Raw genomic sequence first — 26,080 nt, forward strand, 5'->3', positions numbered from 1 at the left:
AGGTTTAATGAGGATCTGAACAGGTTTAGAGCAGGATCTGAACAGGTTTAGAGGAGGATCTGAACAGGATCTGAACAGGTTTAGAGGAGGATCTGAAAAGGCTTAGAGGAGGATCTGAACAGGATCTGAACAGGTTTAATGAGGATCTGAACAGGTTTAGAGCAGGATCTGAACAGGTTTAGAGGAGGATCTGAACAGGTTTAGAGCTGGATCTGAACAGGATCTGAACAGGTTTAGAGGAGGATCTGAACAGGTTTAGAGCTGGATCTGAACAGGTTTAGAGGAGGATCTGAACAGGATCTGAACAGGTTTAGAGGAGGATCTGAAAAGGCTTAGAGGAGGATCTGAACAGGATCTGAACAGGTTTAATGAGGATCTGAACAGGTTTAGAGCAGGATCTGAACAGGTTTAGAGGAGGATCTGAACAGGATCTGAACTGGTTTAATGAGGATCTGAACAGGTTTAGAGCAGGATCTGAACAGGTTTAGAGGAGGATCTGAACAGGATCTGAACAGGTTTAATGAGGATCTGAACAGGTTTAGAGCAGGATCTGAACAGGTTTAGAGCAGGATCTGAACAGGTTTAGAGCAGGATCTGAACAGGATCTGAACAGGTTTAGAGCAGGATCTGAACAGGTTTAGAGCAGGATCTGAACAGGATCTGAACAGGTTTAATGAGGATCTGAACAGGTTTAGAGCAGGATCTGAACAGGTTTAGAGCAGGATCTGAACAGGTTTAGAGCAGGATCTGAACAGGTTTAGAGCAGGATCTGAACAGGATCTGAACAGGTTTAGAGGAGGATCTGAACAGGATCTGAACAGGTTTAATGAGGATCTGAACAGGTTTAGAGCAGGATCTGAACAGGATCTGAACAGGTTTTCTTCTTTTCTCAGGTGTTTTCACAGGAACCCGAGGCCCCGTCCATGACCTTTTCTCCTTGACCAATCAGATGTCTCTGTATTTCTTGACGGACGGGTCAGGCTCTGGTCGAGGATTCAGGGCAAACTTCAGCTCCGGGGTCAACCTGGGGTCACCAGGTCAGAGGTCAAACAAACACAACACTGTCAATGTAAAGTGTCCTGTGGGTTAGAGCTCTCTTCTGTTTCAGAGCTCTCTCTTCTGTTTCAGAGCTCTCTTCTGTTTCAGAGCTCTCTTCTCTTTCAGAGCTCTCTTCTCTTTCAGAGCTCTCTTCTGTTTCAGAGCTCTCTTCTTTTTAAGAGCTCTCTCTTCTGTTTTAGAGCTCTCTTCTGTTTTAGAGCTCTCTTCTGTTTCAGAGCTCTCTTCTGTTTCAGAGCTCTCTTCTGTTTCAGAGCTCTCTCTTCTGTTTCAGAGCTCTCTTCTGTTTCAGAGCTCTCTTCTGTTTAAGAGCTCTCTTCTCTTTCAGAGCTCTCTTCTGTTTCAGAGCTCTCTTCTGTTTAAGAGCTCTCTTCTCTTTCAGAGCTCTCTTCTGTTTAAGAGCTCTCTTCTCTTTCAGAGCTCTCTTCTGTTTAAGAGCTCTCTTCTCTTTCAGAGCTCTCTTCTGTTTTAGAGCTCTCTTCTTTTTAAGAGCTCTCTCTTCTGTTTCAGAGCTCTCCTCTGTTTCAGAGCTCTCTTCTTTTTAAGAGCTCTCTCTTCTGTTTCAGAGCTCTCTTCTGTTTCAGAGCTCTCTTCTGTTTCAGAGCTCTCTTCTCTTTCAGAGCTCTCTTCTGTTTCAGAGCTCTCTTCTCTTTCAGAGCTCTCTTCTCTTTCAGAGCTCTCTTCTGTTTCAGAGCTCTCTTCTGTTTCAGAGCTCTCCTCTGTTTCAGAGCTCTCTTCTTTTTAAGAGCTCTCTCTTCTGTTTCAGAGCTCTCTTCTGTTTCAGAGCTCTCTTCTGTTTCAGAGCTCTCTCTTCTGTTTCAGAGCTCTCTTCTGTTTCAGAGCTCTCTTCTTTTTAAGAGCTCTCTCTTCTGTTTTAGAGCTCTCTTCTGTTTTAGAGCTCTCTTCTGTTTTAGAGCTCTCTTCTGTTTCAGAGCTCTCTTCTGTTTCAGAGCTCTCTTCTGTTTCAGAGCTCTCTTCTGTTTCAGAGGTTTCTTCTGTTTCAGAGCTCTCTTCTGTTTTAGAGCTCTCTTCTGTTTCAGAGCTCTCTTCTGTTTTAGAGCTCTCTCTGTTTTAGAGCCCTGCTTGGAGGATCAGTTCCAGTGCTTCTCTGGTCTCTGTGTTCCTGCTGAGTTCGAGTGTGATGGACGTTTAGATTGTGACGATGGAACCGACGAGGCCCAGTGCGGTGAGACCAAGTGTAGACCTGCTTTAGACCTGGTCAAGTGCTGCTTTACTCTCCTTTAGTCTCCTTTAGTACTCCTTTAGTCTCCTTTAGTCTGCTTTAGTCTCCTTTAGTTCTCCTTTAGTCTCCTTTAGTACTCCTTTACTCTCCTTTAGTTCTCCTTTAGTCTCCTTTAGTTCTCCTTTAGTCTCCTTTAGTCTCCTTTAGTACTCCTTTTGTCTCCTTTAGTTCTACTTTAGTTCTACTTTAGTCTCCTTTAGTACTCCTTTAGTCTCCTTTAGTACTCCTTTAGTCTCCTTTAGTCTCCTTTAGTTCTCCTTTAGTCTCCTTTAGTACGCTTTTACTCTCCTTTAGTCTCCTTTAGTACTCCTTTAGTCTCCTTTAGTTCTCCTTTGGACTACTTTAGTTTCTTTTAGTCCTCCTTTAGTCTCCTTTGGTACTCCTTTAGTCTCCTTTAGTCTCCTTTAGTAATCCTTTAGTACTCCTTTAGTAATCCTTTAGTCTCTTTTAGTTCTCCTTCAGTCTCCTTTAGTCTCCTTTAGTACTCCTTTAGTACACCTTTAGTCTCCTTTAGTCTCCTTTAGTCTCCTTTAGTCTCCTTTAGTTCTCCTTTAGTCTCCTTTAGTCTCGTTTAGTACTCCTTTAGTCTCCTTTAGTTCTCCTTTAGTCTCCTTTAGTCTCCTTTAGTACTCCTTTAGTCTCCTTTAGTCTCATTTAGTCTCCTTTAGTTCTCCTTTAGTCGTCCTCCTTTAGTCTCCTTTAGTACACTTTAGTCTCCTTTAGTCTCCTTTAGTACTCCTTTAGTCTCCTTTAGTTCTCCTTTAGTCTCCTTTAGTTCTCCTTTAGTCTCCTTTAGTCTCCTTTAGCACTCCTTTAGTCTCCTTTAGTCTCCTTTAGTCTCCTTTAGTACTCCTTTAGTCTCCTTTAGTACTCCTTTAGTCTCCTTTAGTACTCCTTTAGTCTCCTTTAGTTCTCCTTTAGTCTCCTTTAGTTCTCCTTTAGTCCTCCTTTAGTCTCCTTTAGCACTCCTTTAGTCTCCTTTAGTCTCATTTAGTCTCCTTTAGTACTCCTTTAGTCTCCTTTAGTACTCCTTTAGTCTCCTTTAGTCTCCTCTTGTTTCTTTTTGTGTCTCCAGTGTTTATGGAATTGAAGCGTCTCCAGTTTCAGATTTTTTCCTCAAACTTCTCCGTCTGCTCCTCAAACTGGAGCCAAAGTCTGAGCGACTTCACCTGCAGATACCTGGGACTCAGGTGAGGGAGGGACTCAGGTGAGGGAGGGGCACAGGTGAGGGAGGGATTCAGGTGAGGGAGGGGCACAGGTGAGGGAGGGGCACAGGTGAGGGAGGGACTCAGGTGAGGGAGGGGTACAGGTGAGGGAAGGGCACAGGTGAGGGAGGGGCACACGTGAGGGAGGGATTCAGGTGAGGGAGGGGCACAGGTGAGGGAGGGGCACAGGTGAGGGAGGGGCACAGGTGAGGGAGTGGCACAGGTGAGGGAGGGGCACAGGTGAGGGAGGGGTACAGGTGAGGGAGGGATTCAGGTGAGGGAGGGGCACAGGTGAGGGAGGGGCACAGGTGAGGGAGGGGCACAGGTGAGGGAGGGGCACAGGTGAGGGAGGGGCACAGGTACGGGAGGGGCACAGGTACGGGAGGGGCACAGGTGATGGAGGGGCACAGGTGCGGGTGTGTGTGCGTCACAGATTAGTGTGTAACAGTGTGTCTGTCTCAGGTCTGGACTCTGGACGTCAATTTTGTCTCGTCCCGAAGATTCTCCTTTTGTCTCGGTGTTTGTGACCAATCACAGTCTGCACACGTCTGCAGTGTAAGAGCGAGAGCGCCCCCTGGTGTATCTCCAGAGACATCTTACATTATGTATCTATAATCTATGGCAAGCACGGATCAATTTGAATTACAACATTGGTAAAAGAAACAAGTCGCCTGATTGACACGTCGTCCCACTGTGGAAAAACACCCACTCACAGACCTCTGTTTGGGAAACAATCCATTCATTTTATTTGACCAGATACAGACACGAAGACATGATGAAGAATAAAGTGGTCCAATAGTATCATTTTGCTGCGAGCTAAATGCTAGCATTATGCTAGTGCCGCCAGCTGTATTTTTACTAGTCATGTACCGATATGGAACTTTTTTTAATCCATTACCCCAACGACAAGAAAGAACCCCCGGCTCCACATTACTCTCAATATAAGACCTGCACAGGAACCCCCGGCTCCACATTACTCTCAATATAAGACCTGTACAGGAACCCCCGGCACCACATTACTCTCAGTATAAGACCTGTACAGGAACCCCCGGCACCACATGACTCTCAGTATAAGACCTGTACAGGAACCCCCGGCACCACATGACTCTCAGTATAAGACCTGTACAGGAACCCCCGGCACCACATGACTCTCAGTATAAGACCTGTACAGGAACCCCCGGCACCACATGACTCTCAGTATAAGACCTGTACAGGAACCCCCGGCACCACATTACTCTCAGTATAAGACCTGTACAGGAACCCCCGGCACCACATTACTCTCAGTATAAGACCTGTACAGGAACCCCCGGCACCACATTACTCTCAGTATAAGACCTGTACAGGAACCCCCGGCACCACATTACTCTCAGTATAAGACCTGTACAGGAACCCCCGGCACCACATTACTCTCAGTATAAGACCTGTACAGGAACCCCCGGCACCACATTACTCTCAGTATAAGACCTGTACAGGAACCCCCGGCACCACATTACTCTCAGTATAAGACCTGTACAGGAACCCCCGGCACCACATTACTCTCAGTATAAGACCTGTACAGGAACCCCCGGCACCACATTACTCTCAGTATAAGACCTGTACAGGAACCCCCGGCACCACATTACTCTCAGTATAAGACCTGTACAGGAACCCCCGGCACCACATTACTCTCAGTATAAGACCTGTACAGGAACCCCCGGCACAACATTACTCTCAGTATAAGACCTGTACGGGAACCCCCGGCACCACACTACTCTCAGTATAAGACCTGTACGGGAACCCCCGGCACCACATGACTCTCAGTATAAGACCTGTACAGGAACCCCCGGCACCACATGACTCTCAGTATAAGACCTGTACAGGAACCCCCGGCACCACATTACTCTCAGTATAAGACCTGTACAGGAACCCCCGGCACCACATGACTCTCAGTATAAGACCTGTAGAGGAACCCCCGGCACCACATTACTCTCAGTATAAGACCTGTACAGGAACCCCCGGCACCACATTACTCTCAGTATAAGACCTGTACAGGAACCCCCGGCACCACATTACTCTCAGTATAAGACCTGTACAGGAACCCCCGGCACCACATTACTCTCAGTATAAGACCTGTACAGGAACCTCAGGCACCACATGACTCTCAGTATAAGACCTGTACAGGAACCCCCGGCACCACATTACTCTCAGTATAAGACCTGTACAGGAACCCCCGGCACCACATGACTCTCAGTATAAGACCTGTACAGGAACCCCCGGCACCACATTACTCTCAGTATAAGACCTGTAGAGGAACCCCCGGCACCACATTACTCTCAGTATAAGACCTGTACAGGAACCTCAGGCACCACATGACTCTCAGTATAAGACCTGTAGAGGAACCCCCGGCACCACATTACTCTCAGTATAAGACCTGTACAGGAACCCCCGGCACCACATTACTCTCAGTATAAGACCTGTACAGGAACCCCCGGCACCACATTACTCTCAGTATAAGACCTGTACAGGAACCCCCGGCACCACATTACTCTCAGTATAAGACCTGTACAGGAACCTCAGGCACCACATGACTCTCAGTATAAGACCTGTACAGGAACCCCCGGCACCACATGACTCTCAGTATAAGACCTGTACAGGAACCCCCGGCACCACATTACTCTCAGTATAAGACCTGTAGAGGAACCCCCGGCACCACATTACTCTCAGTATAAGACCTGTACAGGAACCTCAGGCACCACATGACTCTCAGTATAAGACCTGTACAGGAACCCCCGGCACCACATTACTCTCAGTATAAGACCTGTACAGGAACCTCAGGCACCACATGACTCTCAGTATAAGACCTGTACAGGAACCCCCGGCACCACATTACTCTCAGTATAAGACCTGTACAGGAACCCCCGGCACCACATTACTCTCAGTATAAGACCTGTACAGGAACAACAGGGTCATGATCGCAGCTAGACCAACACGTCCGCACTAAGACTCCATCATTCCGGAAGTCCCCTTTTTCAGATTCTGAAAACACTGAGGAGCAGCTCAAACACTGAGGAGTTTTAGGCCACACCCCGTTATGACTGCCTGTTTCAAACCCACATTTAAGACAAACAGTTGAACATCCAACGAACAGAACTGCTCTCTTCATGTAGTGAAGAGCTGCTCAGACAATGAAGAGCTGTTCAGACACTGAGAAGAACTGGTGTGAGTGCGGAGTCAAAGAGGCCATGTTTGTCCTTCTGAATAAACCAAAGTGTGTCAGTCTGAGCGTTTAGCTCCTTCAAACTGATTTAAGGCCGTAAGGGTTAGGGTTAGGGTCACTTCTGTGTCAGAGGGTTAGGGTTAGTGTGAGGGTTAGGGTCACTTCTGTGTCGGAGGGTTAGGGTTAGGGTTAGGTTTAGGGTTAGGGTTGGGGTCTAGGGTTAGGGTTAGGGTCACTTCTGTGTCGGAGGGTTAGGGTTAGGGTCACTTCTGTGTCGGAGGGTTAGGGTTAGGGGTTAGGGTTAGGGTTGGGGTTAGGGTTAGGGTCACTTATGTGTCGGAGGGTTAGGGTCACTTCTGTGTCGGATGGTTGGGGTTAGGGGTTAGGGTCACTTCTGTGTCGGAGGGTTAGGGTTAGGGTTAGGATCACTTCTGTGTCGGATGGTTAGGGTTAGGGGTTAGGGTCACTTCTGTGTCGGATGGTTAGGGCTAGGGGTTAGGGTCACTTCTGTGTCGGAGGGTTAGGGTTAGGGGTTAGGGTCACTTCTGTGTCGGAGGGTTAGGGTTAGTGTGAGGGTTAGGGTCACTTCTGTGTCGGAGGGTTAGGGGTTAGGGTTAGGGTAACTTCTCTGTCGGAGGGTTAGGGTTAGGGTCACTTCTGTGTCGAATGGTTAGGGTTAGGGGTTAGGGTCACTTCTGTGTCGGATGGTTAGGGCTAGGGGTTAGGGTCACTTCTGTGTCGGAGGGTTAGGGTTAGGGGTTAGGGTCACTTCTGTGTCGGAGGGTTAGGGTTAGTGTGAGGGTTAGGGTCACTTCTGTGTCGGAGGGTTAGGGTTAGGGTTAGGTTTAGGGTTAGGGTTGGGGTCTAGGGTTAGGGTTAGGGTCACTTCTGTGTCGGAGGGTTAGGGTTAGGGTCACTTCTGTGTCGGAGGGTTAGGGTTAGGGGTTAGGGTTAGGGTTGGGGTTAGGGTTAGGGTCACTTATGTGTCGGAGGGTTAGGGTCACTTCTGTGTCGGATGGTTGGGGTTAGGGGTTAGGGTCACTTCTGTGTCGGAGGGTTAGGGTTAGGGTTAGGATCACTTCTGTGTCGGATGGTTAGGGTTAGGGGTTAGGGTCACTTCTGTGTCGGATGGTTAGGGCTAGGGGTTAGGGTCACTTCTGTGTCGGAGGGTTAGGGTTAGGGGTTAGGGTCACTTCTGTGTCGGAGGGTTAGGGTTAGTGTGAGGGTTAGGGTCACTTCTGTGTCGGAGGGTTAGGGTTAGGGTTAGGTTTAGGGTTAGGGTTGGGGTCTAGGGTTAGGGTTAGGGTCACTTCTGTGTCGGAGGGTTAGGGTTAGTGTCACTTCTGTGTCGGAGGGTTAGGGTTAGGGGTTAGGGTTAGGGTTGGGGTTAGGGTTAGGGTCACTTATGTGTCGGAGGGTTAGGGTCACTTCTGTGTCGGATGGTTGGGGTTAGGGGTTAGGGTCACTTCTGTGTCGGAGGGTTAGGGTTAGGGTTAGGATCACTTCTGTGTCGGATGGTTAGGGTTAGGGGTTAGGGTCACTTCTGTGTCGGATGGTTAGGGCTAGGGGTTAGGGTCACTTCTGTGTCGGAGGGTTAGGGTTAGGGGTTAGGGTCACTTCTGTGTCGGAGGGTTAGGGTTAGTGTGAGGGTTAGGGTCACTTCTGTGTCGGAGGGTTAGGGGTTAGGGTTAGGGTAACTTCTCTGTCGGAGGGTTAGGGTTAGGGTCACTTCTGTGTCGAATGGTTACGGTTAGGGTTAGGGTCACTTCTGTGTCGGATGGTTAGGGTTAGGGGTTAGGGTCACTTCTGTGTCGGAGGGTTAGGGTTAGTGTGAGGGTTAGGGTCACTTCTGTGTCGGAGGGTTAGGGTTAGGGGTTAGGGTTAGGGTAACTTCTCTGTCGGAGGGTTAGGGTTAGGGTCACTTCTGTGTTGGAGGAACTGAAGAAGGCTTAGGGTTAGGGTTAGGGTTACGGTCACTTCTGTGTCGGAGGGTTAGGGTTAGGGTAACTTCTGTGTCGGAGGGTTAGGGTTAGGGGTTAGGGTTAGGGTTGGGGTTAGGGTTAGGGTCACTTCTGTGTCGGAGGGTTAGGGTTAGGGTCACTTCTGTGTCGGATGGTTAGGGTTAGGGGTTAGGGTCACTTCTGTGTCGGAGGGTTAGGGTTAGGGTTAGGATCACTTCTGTGTCGGATGGTTAGGGTTAGGGTTAGGGTCACTTCTGTGTCGGATGGTTAGGGTTAGGGCTAGGGGTTAGGGTCACTTCTGTGTCGGAGGGTTAGGGTTAGTGTGAGGGTTAGGGTCACTTCTGTGTCGGAGGGTTAGGGTTAGGGGTTAGGGTCACTTCTGTGTCGGAGGGTTAGGGTTAGGGTCACTTCTGTGTCGGATGGTCAGGGTTAGGGTCACTTCTGTGTCGGATGGTTAGGGTTAGGGGTTAGGGTCACTTCTGTGTCAGAGGGTTAGGGTTAGTGTGAGGGTTAGGGTCACTTCTGTGTCGGAAGGTTAGGGTTAGGTTTAGGGTTAGGGTTGGGGTCTAGGGTTAGGGTTAGGGTCACTTCTGTGTCGGAGGGTTAGGGTTAGGGTCACTTCTGTGTCGGATGGTCAGGGTTAGGGTCACTTCTGTGTCGGATGGTTAGGGTTAGGGGTTAGGGTCACTTCTGTGTCGGAGGGTTAGGGTTAGTGTGAGGGTTAGGGTCACTTCTGTGTCGGAGGGTTAGGGGTTAGGGTTAGGGTAACTTCTGTGTCGGAGGGTTAGGGTTAGGGTCACTTCTGTGTTGGAGGAACTGAAGAAGGCTTAGGGTTAGGATTAGGGTCACTTCTGTGTCGGAGGGTTAGGGTCACTTCTGTGTTGGAGGAACTGAAGAAGGCTTAGGGTTAGGGTTAGGGTTAGGGTTAGGGTTAGGGTCACTTCTGTGTTGGAGGAACTGAAGAAGTGACTGGGATGACGGACCAAATGTCATTCACACTTTTTTTCAGTTACACAAATTGTTTTTTATTTTCCTATAAATGCTTTTTACCTGGAAATCTGCTCCTAAAATAATACATCATTTTATTGAATCCACTTTTGTTCCAAAAGTCCATTTAGTAGAAAATTCCTCCTTTAATGAAAATGTGTTTCTGGTTTCTCAGGGAAAAGTGTGAGAGCGTCGTGTCTCTGAGCTGCAGCAACCAACGTGAGTCACACAATACCTGGTTTAGACCTGGTTTAGTCCTGGTTTAGACCTGGTTTAGTCCTGGTTTAGACCTGGTTTAGTCCTGGTTTAGACCTGGTTTAGTCCTGGTTTAGTCCTGGTTTAGACTTGGTTTAGTCCTGGTTTAGACTTGGTTTAGTCCTGGTTTAGTCCTGGTTTAGTCCTGGTGTAGACTTGGTTTAGTCCTGGTTTAGTCCTGGTTTAGTCCTGGTGTAGACTTGGTTTAGTCCTGGTGTAGACTTGGTTTAGTCCTGGTTTAGACCTGGTTTAGACTTGGTTTAGACCTGGTTTAGTCCTGGTTTAGTCCTGGTTTCGTCCTGGTTTAGACTTGGTTTAGACCTTGTTTAGACCTGGTTTAGTCCTGGTTTAGATCTGGTTTAGTCCTGGTTTAGTCCTGGTTTAGTCCTGGTTTAGACCTGGTTTAGTCCTGGTTTAGTCCTGGTTTAGACCTGGTTTAGACCTGGTTTAGACCTGGTTTAGTCCTGGTTTAGACCTGGTTTAGTCCTGGTTTAGTCCTGGTTTAGTCCTGGTTTAGACCTGGTTTAGTCCTGGTTTAGTCCTGGTTTAGACCTGGTTTAGACCTGGTTTAGTCCTGGTTTAGACCTGGTTTAGACCTGGTTTAGACCTGGTTTAGTCCTGGTTTAGACCTGGTTTAGTCCTGGTTTAGTCCTGGTTTAGTCCTGGTTTAGACCTGGTTTAGTCCTGGTTTAGTCCTGGTTTAGACCTGGTTTAGACCTGGTTTAGTCCTGGTTTAGTCCTGGTTTAGACCTGGTTTAGTCCTGGTTTAGTCCTGGTTTAGTCCTGGTTTAGACCTGGTTTAGTCCTGGTTTAGTCCTGGTTTAGACCTGGTTTAGTCCTGGTTTAGTCCTGGTTTAGTCCTGGTTTAGACCTGGTTTAGTCCTGGTTTAGTCCTGGTTTAGACCTGGTTTAGACCTGGTTTAGTCCTGGTTTAGTCCTGGTTTAGACCTGGTTTAGACTTGTTTAGTCCTGTTTTGGTCTGGGTTTGGTTCAGGCGACAGGCGACTAACCCAGAACTATTTTCAGCTTGTGGAGTGCGACAGGTGAACTTCACGTTTGAGTTTAACCAATGGGAGACGAGAGGCGAGTCAGCCGTCCAATCAGAGAGCTCTGGTGAGTACAAGCTGATTCACCCCAGCTCCAGGGCGTCTCCGGTTTGATTCCCGAGTATTTGCCATAAGTAGTAAGTTTATTTTAAAACATCTTTCACGAACGTCAGGATCAGAATCAGGATCAGGATCAGAAGTTATGCCGGGTCATGCTTAACTCCTCCCCTCCTGGTGTGAAACTCCTCCCCTCCTAGTGTGAAACTCCTCCCCTCCTGGTGTGACAGAGGCCATCATGTCCCTGAAGGAGCGACTGGACTGTGCCTCATAGAGACTATTTCTCTTCTGAATGTGACGTTTATTCACCTCATTTATGTCCAAAAGAACGGAACAAACTGAATCCACAAAGATCAGACACAAGACGACATAAGACCATCTTTACACACAATGAGACACACAAGACGACATAAGACCATCTTTACACACAATGAGACACACACAAGAGGACATAAGACCATCTTTAAACACAATGAGACACACACAAGAGGACATAAGACCATCTTTAAACACAATGAGACACACACAAGACGACATAAGACCATCTTTACACACAATGAGACACACACAAGACGACATAAGACCATCTTTACACACAATGAGACACACACAAGAGGACATAAGACCATCTTTACACACAATGAGACACACACAAGACGACATAAGACCATCTTAACACACAATGAGACACACACAAGAGGACATAAGACCATCTTTACACACAATGAGACACACAAGACGACATAAGACCATCTTTACACACAATGAGACACACACAAGACGACATAAGACCATCTTTACACACAATGAGACACACACAAGAGGACATAAGACCATCTTTACACACAATGAGACACACACAAGACGACATAAGACCATCTTTACACGCAATGAGACACACACAAGACGACATAAGACCATCTTTACACACAATGAGACACACAAGACGACATAAGACCATCTTAACACACAATGAGACACACACAAGACGACATAAGACCATCTTTACACACAATGAGACACACACAAGACGACATAAGACCATCTTAACACACAATGAGACACACACAAGACGACATAAGACCATCTTTACACACAATGAGACACACACAAACACAACTAAACAAAGTTGGAAGAATAAGTCTGGACTTATTTATTTAAAGTTAATCATTTATTTATGGTGGGGGGTCTTTGCCCCAAGTGGAGGAGTTCAAGTATCTCGGGGTCTTGTTCAGCTCCCTCGGGAGGTGTTTCAGGCATGTCCCACCGGGAAGAGGCCCCGGGGAAGACCCAGGACATGTTGAAGAGACTATGTCTCTCTGGCCTGGGAACGCCTCGGGATCCCCCTACTTTCATTCAGATAAAATACAGTTTGGTTAAGGTTATGGTTTTTTTTTTAAATTTGCTTAAAACTTTTTTTTTTCTGTTTCAGGAAGTAGAAAAATTGTGGGCGGAGTTGATGCAGTAAAAGGGGCGTGGCCTTGGATGGTGTCTCTTCATTGGAGGAATCGTCATGTGTGTGGGGCTACTCTGATTGGTGCAGACTGGCTTCTGACCGCCGCCCACTGCGTCTACGGGTTTGACTGCATACTCACACAAGTTTGTTTCTTAAATTTGACCTCTGACCTCTGTGACCTCTGACCTCAGGAAGAACATGCACGTGGAGCTTTGGCGTGCACTGCTGGGCCTCACTGCACAATCACAACCCTCAGCTCCTGAGGTCCAGTCTCGGCCAATCAGACGCATCATTATCCACCCACTGTATGACCGGCGAATCAAGCGGGCCGACATGGCCCTAATGCAGCTGCAGGAGCCAATCAGCTTCAGCGGTCAGTCACACGCTCTCACAGCGTCCAGTCAGAGCTTCAGCGGTCGGTCACACGCTCTCACAGCGTCCAGTCAGAGCTTCAGCGGTCGGTCACACGCTCTCACAGCGTCCAGTCAGCTTCAGCGGTCGGTCACACGCTCTCACAGCGTCCAGTCAGCTTCAGCGGTCGGTCACACGCTCTCACAGCGTCCAGTCAGAGCTTCAGCGGTCGGTCACACGCTCTCACAGCGTCCAGTCAGCTTCAGCGGTCGGTCACACGCTCTCACAGCGTCCAGTCAGCTTCAGCGGTCGGTCACACGCTCTCACAGCGTCCAGTCAGCTTCAGCGGTCGGTCACACGCTCTCACAGCGTCCAGTCAGCTTCAGCGGTCGGTCACACGCTCTCACAGCGTCCAGTCAGCTTCAGCGGTCGGTCACACGCTCTCACAGCGTCCAGTCAGCTTCAGCGGTCGGTCACACGCTCTCACAGCGTCCAGTCAGAGCTTCAGCGGTCGGTCACACGCTCTCACAGCGTCCAGTCAGAGCTTCAGCGGTCGGTCACACGCTCTCACAGCGTCCAGTCAGAGCTTCAGCGGTCGGTCACACGCTCTCACAGCGTCCAGTCAGAGCTCCAGCGGTCGGTCACACACTCTCACAGCGTCCAGTCAGCTCCAGCGGTCGGTCACACGCTCTCACAGCGTCCAGTCAGAGCTTCAGCGGTCGGTCACACGCTCTCACAGCGTCCAGTCAGCTTCAGCGGTCGGTCACACGCTCTCACAGCGTCCAGTCAGAGCTTCAGCGGTCGGTCACACGCTCTCACAGCGTCCAGTCAGAGCTTCAGCGGTCGGTCACACGCTCTCACAGCGTCCAGTCAGCTTCAGCGGTCGGTCACACGCTCTCACAGCGTCCAGTCAGAGCTTCAGCGGTCGGTCACACGCTCTCACAGCGTCCAGTCAGAGCTTCAGCGGTCGGTCACACGCTCTCACAGCGTCCAGTCAGCTCCAGCGGTCGGTCACACGCTCTCACAGCGTCCAGTCAGCTCCAGCGGTCGGTCACACGCTCTCACAGCGTCCAGTCAGCTTCAGCGGTCGGTCACACGCTCTCACAGCGTCCAGTCAGAGCTTCAGCGGTCGGTCACACGCTCTCACAGCGTCCAGTCAGCTTCAGCGGTCGGTCACACGCTCTCACAGCGTCCAGTCAGCTTCAGCGGTCGGTCACACGCTCTCACAGCGTCCAGTCAGAGCTTCAGCGGTCGGTCACACGCTCTCACAGCGTCCAGTCAGAGCTTCAGCGGTCGGTCACACGCTCTCACAGCGTCCAGTCAGCTTCAGCGGTCGGTCACACGCTCTCACAGCGTCCAGTCAGAGCTTCAGCGGTCGGTCACACGCTCTCACAGCGTCCAGTCAGAGCTTCAGCGGTCGGTCACACGCTCTCACAGCGTCCAGTCAGCTTCAGCGGTCGGTCACACGCTCTCACAGCGTCCAGTCAGCTCCAGCGGTCGGTCACACACTCTCACAGCGTCCAGTCAGCTCCAGCGGTCGGTCACACGCTCTCACAGCGTCCAGTCAGAGCTTCAGCGGTCGGTCACACGCTCTCACAGCGTCCAGTCAGAGCTTCAGCGGTCGGTCACACGCTCTCACAGCGTCCAGTCAGCTTCAGCGGTCGGTCACACGCTCTCACAGCGTCCAGTCAGAGCTTCAGCGGTCGGTCACACGCTCTCACAGCGTCCAGTCAGAGCTTCAGTGGTCGGTCACACGCTCTCACAGCGTCCAGTCAGCTTCAGCGGTCGGTCACACGCTCTCACAGCGTCCAGTCAGCTTCAGCGGTCGGTCACACGCTCTCACAGCGTCCAGTCAGAGCTTCAGCGGTCGGTCACACGCTCTCACAGCGTCCAGTCAGCTTCAGCGGTCGGTCACACGCTCTCACAGCGTCCAGTCAGCTTCAGCGGTCGGTCACACGCTCTCACAGCGTCCAGTCAGAGCTTCAGCGGTCGGTCACACGCTCTCACAGCGTCCAGTCAGCTTCAGCGGTCGGTCACACGCTCTCACAGCGTCCAGTCAGAGCTTCAGCGGTCGGTCACACGCTCTCACAGCGTCCAGTCAGCTTCAGCGGTCGGTCACACGCTCTCACAGCGTCCAGTCAGAGCTTCAGCGGTCGGTCACACGCTCTCACAGCGTCCAGTCAGCTTCAGCGGTCGGTCACACGCTCTCACAGCGTCCAGTCAGAGCTTCAGCGGTCGGTCACACGCTCTCACAGCGTCCAGTCAGAGCTTCAGCGGTCGGTCACACGCTCTCACAGCGTCCAGTCAGAGCTTCAGCGGTCGGTCACACGCTCTCACAGCGTCCAGTCAGCTTCAGCGGTCGGTCACACGCTCTCACAGCGTCCAGTCAGCTCCAGCGGTCGGTCACACACTCTCACAGCGTCCAGTCAGCTCCAGCGGTCGGTCACACGCTCTCACAGCGTCCAGTCAGAGCTTCAGCGGTCGGTCACACGCTCTCACAGCGTCCAGTCAGAGCTTCAGCGGTCGGTCACACGCTCTCACAGCGTCCAGTCAGCTTCAGCGGTCGGTCACACGCTCTCACAGCGTCCAGTCAGAGCTTCAGCGGTCGGTCACACGCTCTCACAGCGTCCAGTCAGAGCTTCAGCGGTCGGTCACACGCTCTCACAGCGTCCAGTCAGCTTCAGCGGTCGGTCACACGCTCTCACAGCGTCCAGTCAGCTTCAGCGGTCGGTCACACGCTCTCACAGCGTCCAGTCAGAGCTTCAGCGGTCGGTCACGCGCTCTCACAGCGTCCAGTCAGAGCTTCAGCGGTCGGTCACACGCTCTCACAGCGTCCAGTCAGCTCCAGCGGTCGGTCACACGCTCTCACAGCGTCCAGTCAGCTTCAGCGGTCGGTCACACGCTCTCACAGCGTCCAGTCAGAGCTTCAGCGGTCGGTCACACGCTCTCACAGCGTCCAGTCAGCTTCAGCGGTCGGTCACACGCTCTCACAGCGTCCAGTCAGAGCTTCAGCGGTCGGTCACACGCTCTCACAGCGTCCAGTCAGCTTCAGCGGTCGGTCACACGCTCTCACAGCGTCCAGTCAGAGCTTCAGCGGTCGGTCACACGCTCTCACAGCGTCCAGTCAGCTTCAGCGGTCGGTCACACGCTCTCACAGCGTCCAGTCAGAGCTTCAGCGGTCGGTCACACGCTCTCACAGCGTCCAGTCAGAGCTTCAGCGGTCGGTCACACGCTCTCACAGCGTCCAGTCAGCTTCAGCGGTCGGTCACACGCTCTCACAGCGTCCAGTCAGCTCCAGCGGTCGGTCACACACTCTCACAGCGTCCAGTCAGCTCCAGCGGTCGGTCACACGCTCTCACAGCGTCCAGTCAGAGCTTCAGCGGTCGGTCACACGCTCTCACAGCGTCCAGTCAGAGCTTCAGCGGTCGGTCACACGCTCTCACAGCGTCCAGTCAGCTTCAGCGGTCGGTCACACGCTCTCACAGCGTCCAGTCAGAGCTTCAGCGGTCGGTCACACGCTCTCACAGCGTCCAGTCAGAGCTTCAGCGGTCGGTCACACGCTCTCACAGCGTCCAGTCAGCTCCAGCGGTCGGTCACACGCTCTCACAGCGTCCAGTCAGAGCTCCAGCGGTCGGTCACACACTCTCACAGCGTCCAGTCAGAGCTTCAGCGGTCGGTCACACGCTCTCACAGCGTCCAGTCAGCTTCAGCGGTCGGTCACACGCTCTCACAGCGTCCAGTCAGAGCTTCAGCGGTCGGTCACACGCTCTCACAGCGTCCAGTCAGAGCTTCAGCGGTCGGTCACACGCTCTCACAGCGTCCAGTCAGCTTCAGCGGTCGGTCACACGCTCTCACAGCGTCCAGTCAGCTTCAGCGGTCGGTCACACGCTCTCACAGCGTCCAGTCAGCTTCAGCGGTCGGTCACACGCTCTCACAGCGTCCAGTCAGAGCTTCAGCGGTCGGTCACACGCTCTCACAGCGTCCAGTCAGAGCTTCAGCGGTCGGTCACACGCTCTCACAGCGTCCAGTCAGCTTCAGCGGTCGGTCACACGCTCTCACAGCGTCCAGTCAGCTTCAGCGGTCGGTCACACGCTCTCACAGCGTCCAGTCAGAGCTTCAGCGGTCGGTCACACGTTCTCACAGCGTCCAGTCAGAGCTTCAGCGGTCGGTCACACGCTCTCACAGCGTCCAGTCAGCTTCAGCGGTCGGTCACACGCTCTCACAGCGTCCAGTCAGAGCTTCAGCGGTCGGTCACACGCTCTCACAGCGTCCAGTCAGCTTCAGCGGTCGGTCACACGCTCTCACAGCGTCCAGTCAGAGCTTCAGCGGTCGGTCACACGCTCTCACAGCGTCCAGTCAGAGCTTCAGCGGTCGGTCACACGCTCTCACAGCGTCCAGTCAGCTCCAGCGGTCGGTCACACACTCTCACAGCGTCCAGTCAGCTCCAGCGGTCGGTCACACGCTCTCACAGCGTCCAGTCAGCTTCAGCGGTCGGTCACACGCTCTCACAGCGTCCAGTCAGAGCTTCAGCGGTCGGTCACACGCTCTCACAGCGTCCAGTCAGCTTCAGCGGTCGGTCACACGCTCTCACAGCGTCCAGTCAGAGCTTCAGCGGTCGGTCACACGCTCTCACAGCGTCCAGTTAGCTCCAACGGTCCAGCTAGTACTAGTTACTTTTTCAAATGAGTAACCCCTGTCCTCGCTCGTCCTGTCCTCGCTCGTCCTGTCCTCGTGCGTCTTGTCCTCGCTCGTCCTTTCCTCGTGCGTCCTGTCCTCGCTCGTCCTGTCCTCGCGCGTCCTGTCCTCGCTCGTCCTGTCCTTGCGCGTTCTGTCCTCGCTCGTCCTGTCCTCGCTCGTCCTGTCCTCGCGCGTCCGGTCCTCGATCGTCCTGTGCTCGTCCTGTCCTCGCTCGTCCGGTCCTCGCGCGTCCCGTCCTCGCTCGTCCTGTCCTCGCGCGTGTCCCTTGCACGTGTCTCTTGCACTTGGGCCCACAACATGTTTTTAAATCCTTATTCTGTTGTTTCCGTGTCGAACTGTATGTGAAGTGTTAAAGCTTCACTGTGTAACTTTCCCATAGATCACGTGCAGCCGATTTGTCTCCCTGAACTTGGACAAGATCCACCTCCAGGGACCGTCTGCTCCATTAGCGGCTGGGGACGACTGACGAGTGGAGGTGAGAGCCAATCAGAGCACAGCAGCAGAGACAGTGGGTGTGTTTCAGGTTCTCTCCCGGACGTTCTGCAGGAGGCTCAGGTTCCTCTGGTTCCTCAGACTGTGTGTGTTTCAGGTTCTCTCCCGGACGTTCTGCAGGAGGCTCAGGTTCCTCTGGTTCCTCAGACTGTCTGTGTTTCAGGTTCTCTCCCGGACTTTCTGCAGGAGGCTCAGGTTCCTCTGGTTCCTCAGACTGTGTGTGTTTCAGGTTCTCTCCGGACGTTCTGCAGGAGGCACAGGTTCCTCTGGTTCCTCAGACTGTGTGTGTTTCAGGTTCTCTCCGGACGTTCTACAGGAGGCTCAGGTTCCTCTGGTTCCTCAGACTGTGTGTGTTTCAGGTTCTCTCCCGGACGTTCTGCAGGAGGCTCAGGTTCCTCTGGTTCCTCAGACTGTGTGTGTTTCAGGTTCTCTCCCGGACGTTCTGCAGGAGGCTCAGGTTCCTCTGGTTCCTCAGACTGTGTGTGTTTCAGGTTCTCTCCGGACGTTCTGCAGGAGGCTCAGGTTCCTCTGGTTCCTCAGACTGTGTGTGTTTCAGGTTCTCTCCGGACGTTCTGCAGGAGGCTCAGGTTCCTCTGGTTCCTCAGACTGTGTGTGTTTCAGGTTCTCTCCGGACGTTCTGCAGGAGGCTCAGGTTCCTCTGGTTCCTCAGACTGTGTGTGTTTCAGGTTCTCTCCCGGACGTTCTGCAGGAGGCTCAGGTTCCTCTGGTTCCTCAGACTGTGTGTGTTTCAGGTTTTCTCCGGACGTTCTGCAGGAGGCTCAGGTTCCTCTGGTTCCTCAGACTGTGTGTGTTTCAGGTTCTCTCCGGACGTTCTGCAGGAGGCTCAGGTTCCTCTGGTTCCTCAGACTGTGTGTGTTTCAGGTTCTCTCCCGGACGTTCTGCAGGAGGCTCAGGTTCCTCTGGTTCCTCAGACTGTGTGTGTTTCAGGTTCTCTCCCGGACGTTCTGCAGGAGGCTCAGGTTCCTCTGGTTCCTCAGACTGTGTGTGTTTCAGGTTCTCTCCCGGACGTTCTGCAGGAGGCTCAGGTTCCTCTGGTTCCTCAGACTGTGTGTGTTTCAGGTTCTCTCCCGGACGTTCTGCAGGAGGCTCAGGTTCCTCTGGTTCCTCAGACTGTGTGTGTTTCAGGTTCTCTCCCGGACGTTCTGCAGGAGGCTCAGGTTCCTCTGGTTCCTCAGACTGTGTGTGTTTCAGGTTCTCTCCCGGACGTTCTGCAGGAGGCTCAGGTTCCTCTGGTTCCTTAGACTGTGTGTGTTTCAGGTTCTCTCCGGAAGTTCTGCAGGAGGCTCAGGTTCCTCTGGTTCCTCAGACTGTGTGTGTTTCAGGTTCTCTCCCGGACGTTCTGCAGGAGGCTCAGGTTCCTCTGGTTCCTCAGACTGTGTGTGTTTCAGGTTCTCTCCGGACGTTCTGCAGGAGGCTCAGGTTCCTCTGGTTCCTCAGACTGTGTGTGTTTCAGGTTCTCTCCCGGACGTTCTGCAGGAGGCTCAGGTTCCTCTGGTTCCTCAGACTGTGTGTGTTTCAGGTTCTCTCCCGGACGTTCTGCAGGAGGCTCAGGTTCCTCTGGTTCCTCAGACTGTGTGTGTTTCAGGTTCTCTCCCGGACGTTCTGCAGGAGGCTCAGGTTCCTCTGGTTCCTTAGACTGTGTGTGTTTCAGGTTCTCTCCCGGACGTTCTGCAGGAGGCTCAGGTTCCTCTGGTTCCTCAGACTGTGTGTGTTTCAGGTTCTCTCCCGGACGTTCTGCAGGAGGCTCAGGTTCCTCTGGTTCCTCAGACTGTGTGTGTTTCAGGTTCTCTCCCGGACGTTCTGCAGGAGGCTCAGGTTCCTCTGGTTCCTTAGACTGTGTGTGTTTCAGGTTCTCTCCGGACGTTCTGCAGGAGGCTCAGGTTCCTCTGGTTCCTCAGACTGTGTGTGTTTCAGGTTCTCTCCCGGACGTTCTGCAGGAGGCTCAGGTTCCTCTGGTTCCTCAGACTGTGTGTGTTTCAGGTTCTCTCCCGGACGTTCTGCAGGAGGCTCAGGTTCCTCTGGTTCCTCAGACTGTGTGTGTTTCAGGTTCTCTCCCGGACGTTCTGCAGGAGGCTCAGGTTCCTCTGGTTCCTCAGACTGTGTGTGTTTCAGGTTCTCTCCCGGACGTTCTGCAGGAGGCTCAGGTTCCTCTGGTTCCTCAGACTGTGTGTGTTTCAGGTTCTCTCCGGAAGTTCTGCAGGAGGCTCAGGTTCCTCTGGTTCCTCAGACTGTGTGTGTTTCAGGTTCTCTCCCGGACGTTCTGCAGGAGGCTCAGGTTCCTCTGGTTCCTCAGACTGTGTGTGTTTCAGGTTCTCTCCGGACGTTCTGCAGGAGGCTCAGGTTCCTCTGGTTCCTCAGACTGTGTGTGTTTCAGGTTCTCTCCCGGACGTTCTGCAGGAGGCTCAGGTTCCTCTGGTTCCTCAGACTGTGTGTGTTTCAGGTTCTCTCCCGGACGTTCTGCAGGAGGCTCAGGTTCCTCTGGTTCCTCAGACTGTGTGTGTTTCAGGTTCTCTCCCGGACGTTCTGCAGGAGGCTCAGGTTCCTCTGGTTCCTCAGACTGTGTGTGTTTCAGGTTCTCTCCCGGACGTTCTGCAGGAGGCTCAGGTTCCTCTGGTTCCTCAGACTGTGTGTGTTTCAGGTTCTCTCCCGGACGTTCTGCAGGAGGCTCAGGTTCCTCTGGTTCCTCAGACTGTGTGTCAGGAGCAGCTTCCTCAGTACAACATCTCTGAGCTCATGTTGTGTGCGGGACGTGATCAGGGCGGCACTGACTCCTGCCAGGTACAGACACATTTACACAAGGTGACCTGTGTCAGAAAACTCTCAAAACATTTCAGTTCCTGCAAAAGAAAAGAAAAGTAACAGGAAACTCTGTATTTCTAAGTAATTAGGAAGATTAATTTGTGATTGTGTCTCTGATTAAAGGTCATGTTTGTCTGGACCAAACTGACCTTTAAAATACCTTTTATAACAGAGACAGTGGCATTATTCAATCAAAATGTCAAAAAATAACTATTTCTAACTTTATTCATGAATATTCTCTCTCTCGAAGCTTCGGTCACATATTGACACCGATATTTTGGATCAAATGTGTTTGAAAAGTCAATCAAAAGAGTGAATCATTATTCGCAGCACTAATTGTTCCGTATGATCTAAATGAAAGAACGAGACTAAAAGACATTTGTGCTTTAGCTTCAAAAGCTCAATGGATAAACTCAGCATCTGTAAATCTTTTATAAATATCTGTGACATACGAGACTGGTTTATTTTTTACCATCCATCTTCTTCCGCTTTATCCGGGGCCGGGTCGCGGGGGCAGCAGTCCGAGCAGGGACTCCCAGACTTCCTCCTCCCCAGACACTTCCTCCAACTCCTCCGGGGGGATCCCGAGGCGTTCCCAGGCCAGAGAGACATAGTCTCTTCAACATGTCCTGGGTCTTCCCCGGGGCCTCTTCCCGGTTGGACATGCCTGAATCACCTCCCGAGGGAGGCGCCCAGGAGGCTCCGGAACAGATGCCCGAGCCACCTCAGCTGGAGGAGCAGCGGCTCTACTCCGAGCTCCCCCCGTGTGGCCGAGCTCCTCACCTTATCTCTAAGGGAACGCCCAGCCACACGGCGGAGGAAACTCATTTCGACCGCTTGTATCCGCGATCTTGTTCTTTCGGTCACTACCCAAAGCTCATGACCATAGGTGAGGTCAGAACGTAGACCGACCGGTAAATAGAGAACTTTGCCTTTCGGCTCAGCTCCCTCTTTATCACAACAGTCGATGCAGCGACTGCATCACTGCAGCTGCTGCACCGATCCAACTGTCAATCTCACGCTCCCTCCTTCCCTCACTCGTGAACAAGACCCCAAGATACTTGAACTCCTCCACTTGGGGCAAGGACCCCCCACCCACCTGGAGAGAACAAGGACCCCCCACCCACCTGGAGAGAACAAGGACCCCCCACCCACCTGGAGAAAACAAGGACTCCCCACCCACCTGAAGAGGGAAAGCCACCTTTTTCCGGTCGAGAACCATGGCCTCGGATTTGGAGCTGATTCTCATCCCAGACGCTTCACACTCGGCTCAAACCGTCCCAGTGCAGCTGCAGGTCCGGGTTTGATGGAGACATCAGGACAACATCGTCTGCAAACAGCAGAGATGAGATCCTGTGGTCCCCAAACCGGACACCCTCCGACCCCTGACCACACCCTCCGAACCCTGACCACACCCACCCTGCGCCTAGAAATTCTGTCCATAAAAATTATAAACAGAACCAGTGACAAAGGGCAGCCCTGAGGAGTCCCTCATGGGAACAGGTCTGACTTACTGCAGTGACCGCAGCTCCTGCTCCGGTCATACAGGGACCTGACAGCCCTGAGCAAAGGGCCCCAGACCCCGTACTCCCGGAGCACCCCCCAAAGGACACCCCGAGGGACACGGTCAAAAGCCTTCTCCAGATCCACAAAGTACATGTGGACTGGTTGGGCAAACTCCCATGAACCCTCGAGCACCCGATGGAGGGTATAGAGCTGGTCCAGTGTTCCACGACTGGGACCTAAACCTGCTCCTCCTGAATCCGACGTTCGACTATCGATTGGATTCTCCTCTCCAGGACCTGGAATAGACCTTATGGGAGGCTGAGGAGTGGGATCCCTCTGTAGTTGGAACACACCCTCTAGTCCCCCTTCTTGAACAGAGGGACAATCACCCCGGTCTGCCAGTCCAGAGACACTGTCCCCGACCGCCACGCCCTGTTGCAGAGACGTGTCAGCCAAGTCCTACAACATCCAGAGACTTTAGGTCCTCAGGGCGGATCTCATCCACCCCCGGAGCCACCGAGGAGTTTGCGAACAACCTCAGTGACTTCAGCTTGGGTGATGGATGAGCCAGCCCCTGAGTCCCCGGTCTCTACTTCCTCTTCGGAATACGTGACTGAGGGATTAAGGAGATCCTCAAAGTATTCCTTCCACCGTCCGAAGACATCCCCAGTCGAGGTCAGCAGGCCTCCACCCGCACCGTAAACGGTGTTGGTGAAGCACTGCTTCCCCTTCCTGAGGCGCCGGACAGTTTGCCAGAATTTCTTTGGGGCCGACCGATAGTCCTCCTCCATGGCTCCTCCTCCATGGCCTCCCCAAACTCCTCCCAGAGCCGGGTTTTTGCCTCTGCGACAGCACAAGCTGAGGCCCACTTAGCCTGTCAATACCTGTCGATGACCTCAGGAGACCTACAAGCCAGAGTGGCCTGATAGGCCTCCTTCTTCCGCCTGACGACATCTCTTACTTCCGGTGTCCACCACCGGGTTCGGGGGTTGCCGCCACGACAGGCACCGGAGACCTTGCGACCACAGCTCCGAGCAGCCGCATCAACAATGGTTGTGGAGAACATGGTCCACTCTGCCTCAATGTTGCCAACCTCCCCCGGGACATGGGAGAAGCTCTCCCGGAGGTGTGAGTTGAATACCCTACTGACAGAGGCTCCACAAGACGCCAGAGGATCCAACTCACCACCAGGTGGTGATCGGTTGATAACTCCGCCCCTCTCTTCACCCGAGTGTCCAAGACACGCGGTCGGAGGTCAGATGACACGACAACAAAGTCGATCATTGACCTCCGGCCTAGGGTGTCCTGGTGCCACGTGCACTGATGGACCTTGTGCTTGAACATGGTGTTCGTTATGGACAAACCGTGGCACAGAAGTCCAATAACTGAACACCGCTCGGGTTCAGATCGGGGCTCCTCCCCTCTCCAGGTGTCACTGTCATTGCCCATGTGGGCGTTGAAGTCCCCCAGTAGAACAATAGAGTCCCCGGTCGGTGCACTGTCCAGTACCCCTCCCAAGGACTCCAAGAAGGCCGGGTACTCTGCACTGCTGTTTGGCCCATAGGCCGCCACAACAGTGAGAGACCTGTCCCCCACCCGAAGGCGAAGGGACGCGACCCTCTCATCCACCGGGGTGAACTCCAACACGTGACGGCTGAGCTGGGGGGCTATAAGCCCACACCAGCCCCGCCCACACCAGCCCCGCCTCTCCCCGCGGGCAACACCAGAGAAGTGGAGCGTCCAGTCCCTCTGGAGGAGATGGTTCCAGAGCCCAAACTGTGCTGGAGGTGAAGCCGACTATATCTAGTCGATATCGCTCCTCCCCCCAGCCCAAGCTCAGGCTCCTCCCCCCAGCGAGGTGACATTCCATGTCCCCAGAGTTAGTCTCTGTGTCTGGAGATCTGGTCGCCGAGGCTCCTGCCGTCGACTGCAGCCCAGATCTCTTTGAACCGGCCCCTTATGGATCCTCCTGCGGGTGGTGGGCCCATGGGAGGGCGGCCCCACGTCGCTCCTTCGGGCTGTGCCCGGCCGGGCCCCGTGGGGTAAGACCCGGCCACCAGGCGCTCGCCATCGAGCACCCATCCCAGGCCTGGCTCCAGGATGGGGCCCCGGTGACGCCGATCCGGGCGACGTAAACGGCCTTGTTCTTTTTGTCATCATAAAGAGCTTTGTCTGACCCGTCACCTAGGACCTGTTTGCCTTGGGAGACCCGACCAGGGGCTTGAAGCCCCCGACAACATAGCTCCCGGGATCATTCGGGCGCTCAAACCCCTCCACCACGTTAAGGTGTCGGTTCAACCATTTCATAAGTAAATTCTTCATTTATGCCATATTTGACTCTATAGTCGTTAGTTATTGTATTATTCATGGTTTTATGTTTAAAACTGACACAAGTTTGTGAACCGTGTTCAAGGACAAAGGAAATAAACCTTTTCTGATTCTGATTCTTATATTAACTATTTGGAAAATTCACCCAGAAAAAAATATCATTTGCCTAATGATTTGGAACGACGTGTATTTGAAATAAACTGATGTAAATATCACGTCACATGAAGAGTTCATCTGGAGCTGAACGGACACGACACCAACCATGAAACGTCTCTGGTCCTGGTCCTGGTCCTGGTCCTGGTCCTGGTCCTGGCTCTGGTCCTGGTCCTGGCTCTGGTCCTGGTCCTGGTCCTGGTTCTGGCTCTGGTCCTGGTCCTGGTCCTGGTTCTGGTTCTGGTTCTGGTTCTGGTCCTGGTCTTAACTCGGCTCTGTTTGTGCCTCAGGGCGACTCTGGCGGTCCGTTGATGTTTCTTCAGGGCGAACACTGGACTCAGATCGGTCAGTGACACTTTTATCATCTTTACTGTTTATTGTGGAGGATTTTATATTTAAACTGTTTATATATTATATATATATTATATTATTATTATTATTATATATTTTCGGTGAGACTCTAAAGTCACATGATTGTGTCACGACGGCCTCAGAAAGTGAAGCCATAATTCAGACAGGCTCCGCCTCCATCTGAGAGGACGCTCTTTTTACAGTGTAACACACACAACGATGATGTCATCACATGCTACAATGCGATGACGTCATCACACGCTACAATGCGATGACGTCATCACACGCTACAATGTGATGACTATGATTAAAATGTACAGTTGATGCTGTGCTGTGATTGGCTGTTCAGGAGTGACATCATTCGGAGCTGGATGTGGAGATCCTCAGAGTCCCGGAGTTTACGCCCGAGTCACCGCCTTCACTTCTTGGATAGCTCAGACCAGACGCTCACATGACACCACAGCACCACCTGCAGGACTGAAACCACAGCACCACCTGCAGGACTGACACCACAGCACCACCACAGCACCACCTGCAGGACTGACACCACCTGACACCACCTGCAGGACTGACACCACAGCACCACCTGCAGGACTGACACCACAGCACCACCTGCAGGACTGAAACCACAGCACCACCTGCAGGACTGACACCACAGCACCACCTGCAGGACTGAAACCACAGCACCACCTGCAGGACTGACACCACCTGACACCACCTGCAGGACTGAAACCACAGCACCACCTGCAGGACTGACACCACAGCACCACCACAGCACCACCTGCAGGACTGACACCACCTGACACCACCTGCAGGACTGACACCACAGCACCACCTGCAGGACTGACACCACAGCACCACCTGCAGGACTGAAACCACAGCACCACCTGCAGGACTGACACCACAGCACCACCTGCAG

At 52.7% G+C, this 26,080-nt stretch overlaps 1 protein-coding gene across 1 annotated transcript in view; it reads left to right on the forward strand.

The window, feature by feature from the left end:
* The window catches only part of tmprss15 (transmembrane serine protease 15), a 65,890-nt gene extending 40,222 nt beyond the window's left edge, over window positions 1-25,668 (forward strand). The window contains exons 16-27 of the mRNA XM_072459675.1: window positions 894-1,037; window positions 2,132-2,242; window positions 3,375-3,489; window positions 3,967-4,059; window positions 9,824-9,867; window positions 10,930-11,016; window positions 12,439-12,583; window positions 12,654-12,835; window positions 17,891-17,986; window positions 20,663-20,802; window positions 25,101-25,155; window positions 25,511-25,668. Coding sequence (XP_072315776.1) covers window positions 894-1,037; window positions 2,132-2,242; window positions 3,375-3,489; window positions 3,967-4,059; window positions 9,824-9,867; window positions 10,930-11,016; window positions 12,439-12,583; window positions 12,654-12,835; window positions 17,891-17,986; window positions 20,663-20,802; window positions 25,101-25,155; window positions 25,511-25,668 — 1,370 coding nt within the window. The remainder of the gene's footprint in view (window positions 1-893; window positions 1,038-2,131; window positions 2,243-3,374; window positions 3,490-3,966; window positions 4,060-9,823; window positions 9,868-10,929; window positions 11,017-12,438; window positions 12,584-12,653; window positions 12,836-17,890; window positions 17,987-20,662; window positions 20,803-25,100; window positions 25,156-25,510) is intronic.
* The last annotated feature ends 412 nt before the right edge of the window (window positions 25,669-26,080 follow it).

This window comes from Eucyclogobius newberryi, unplaced genomic scaffold (genome assembly GCF_026437365.1).
Source record: "Eucyclogobius newberryi isolate DKJ021-1_F unplaced genomic scaffold, fEucNew1.0.hap1 SCAF_25, whole genome shotgun sequence".
NCBI classification, from domain to species: Eukaryota; Metazoa; Chordata; class Actinopteri; order Gobiiformes; family Gobiidae; genus Eucyclogobius; species Eucyclogobius newberryi.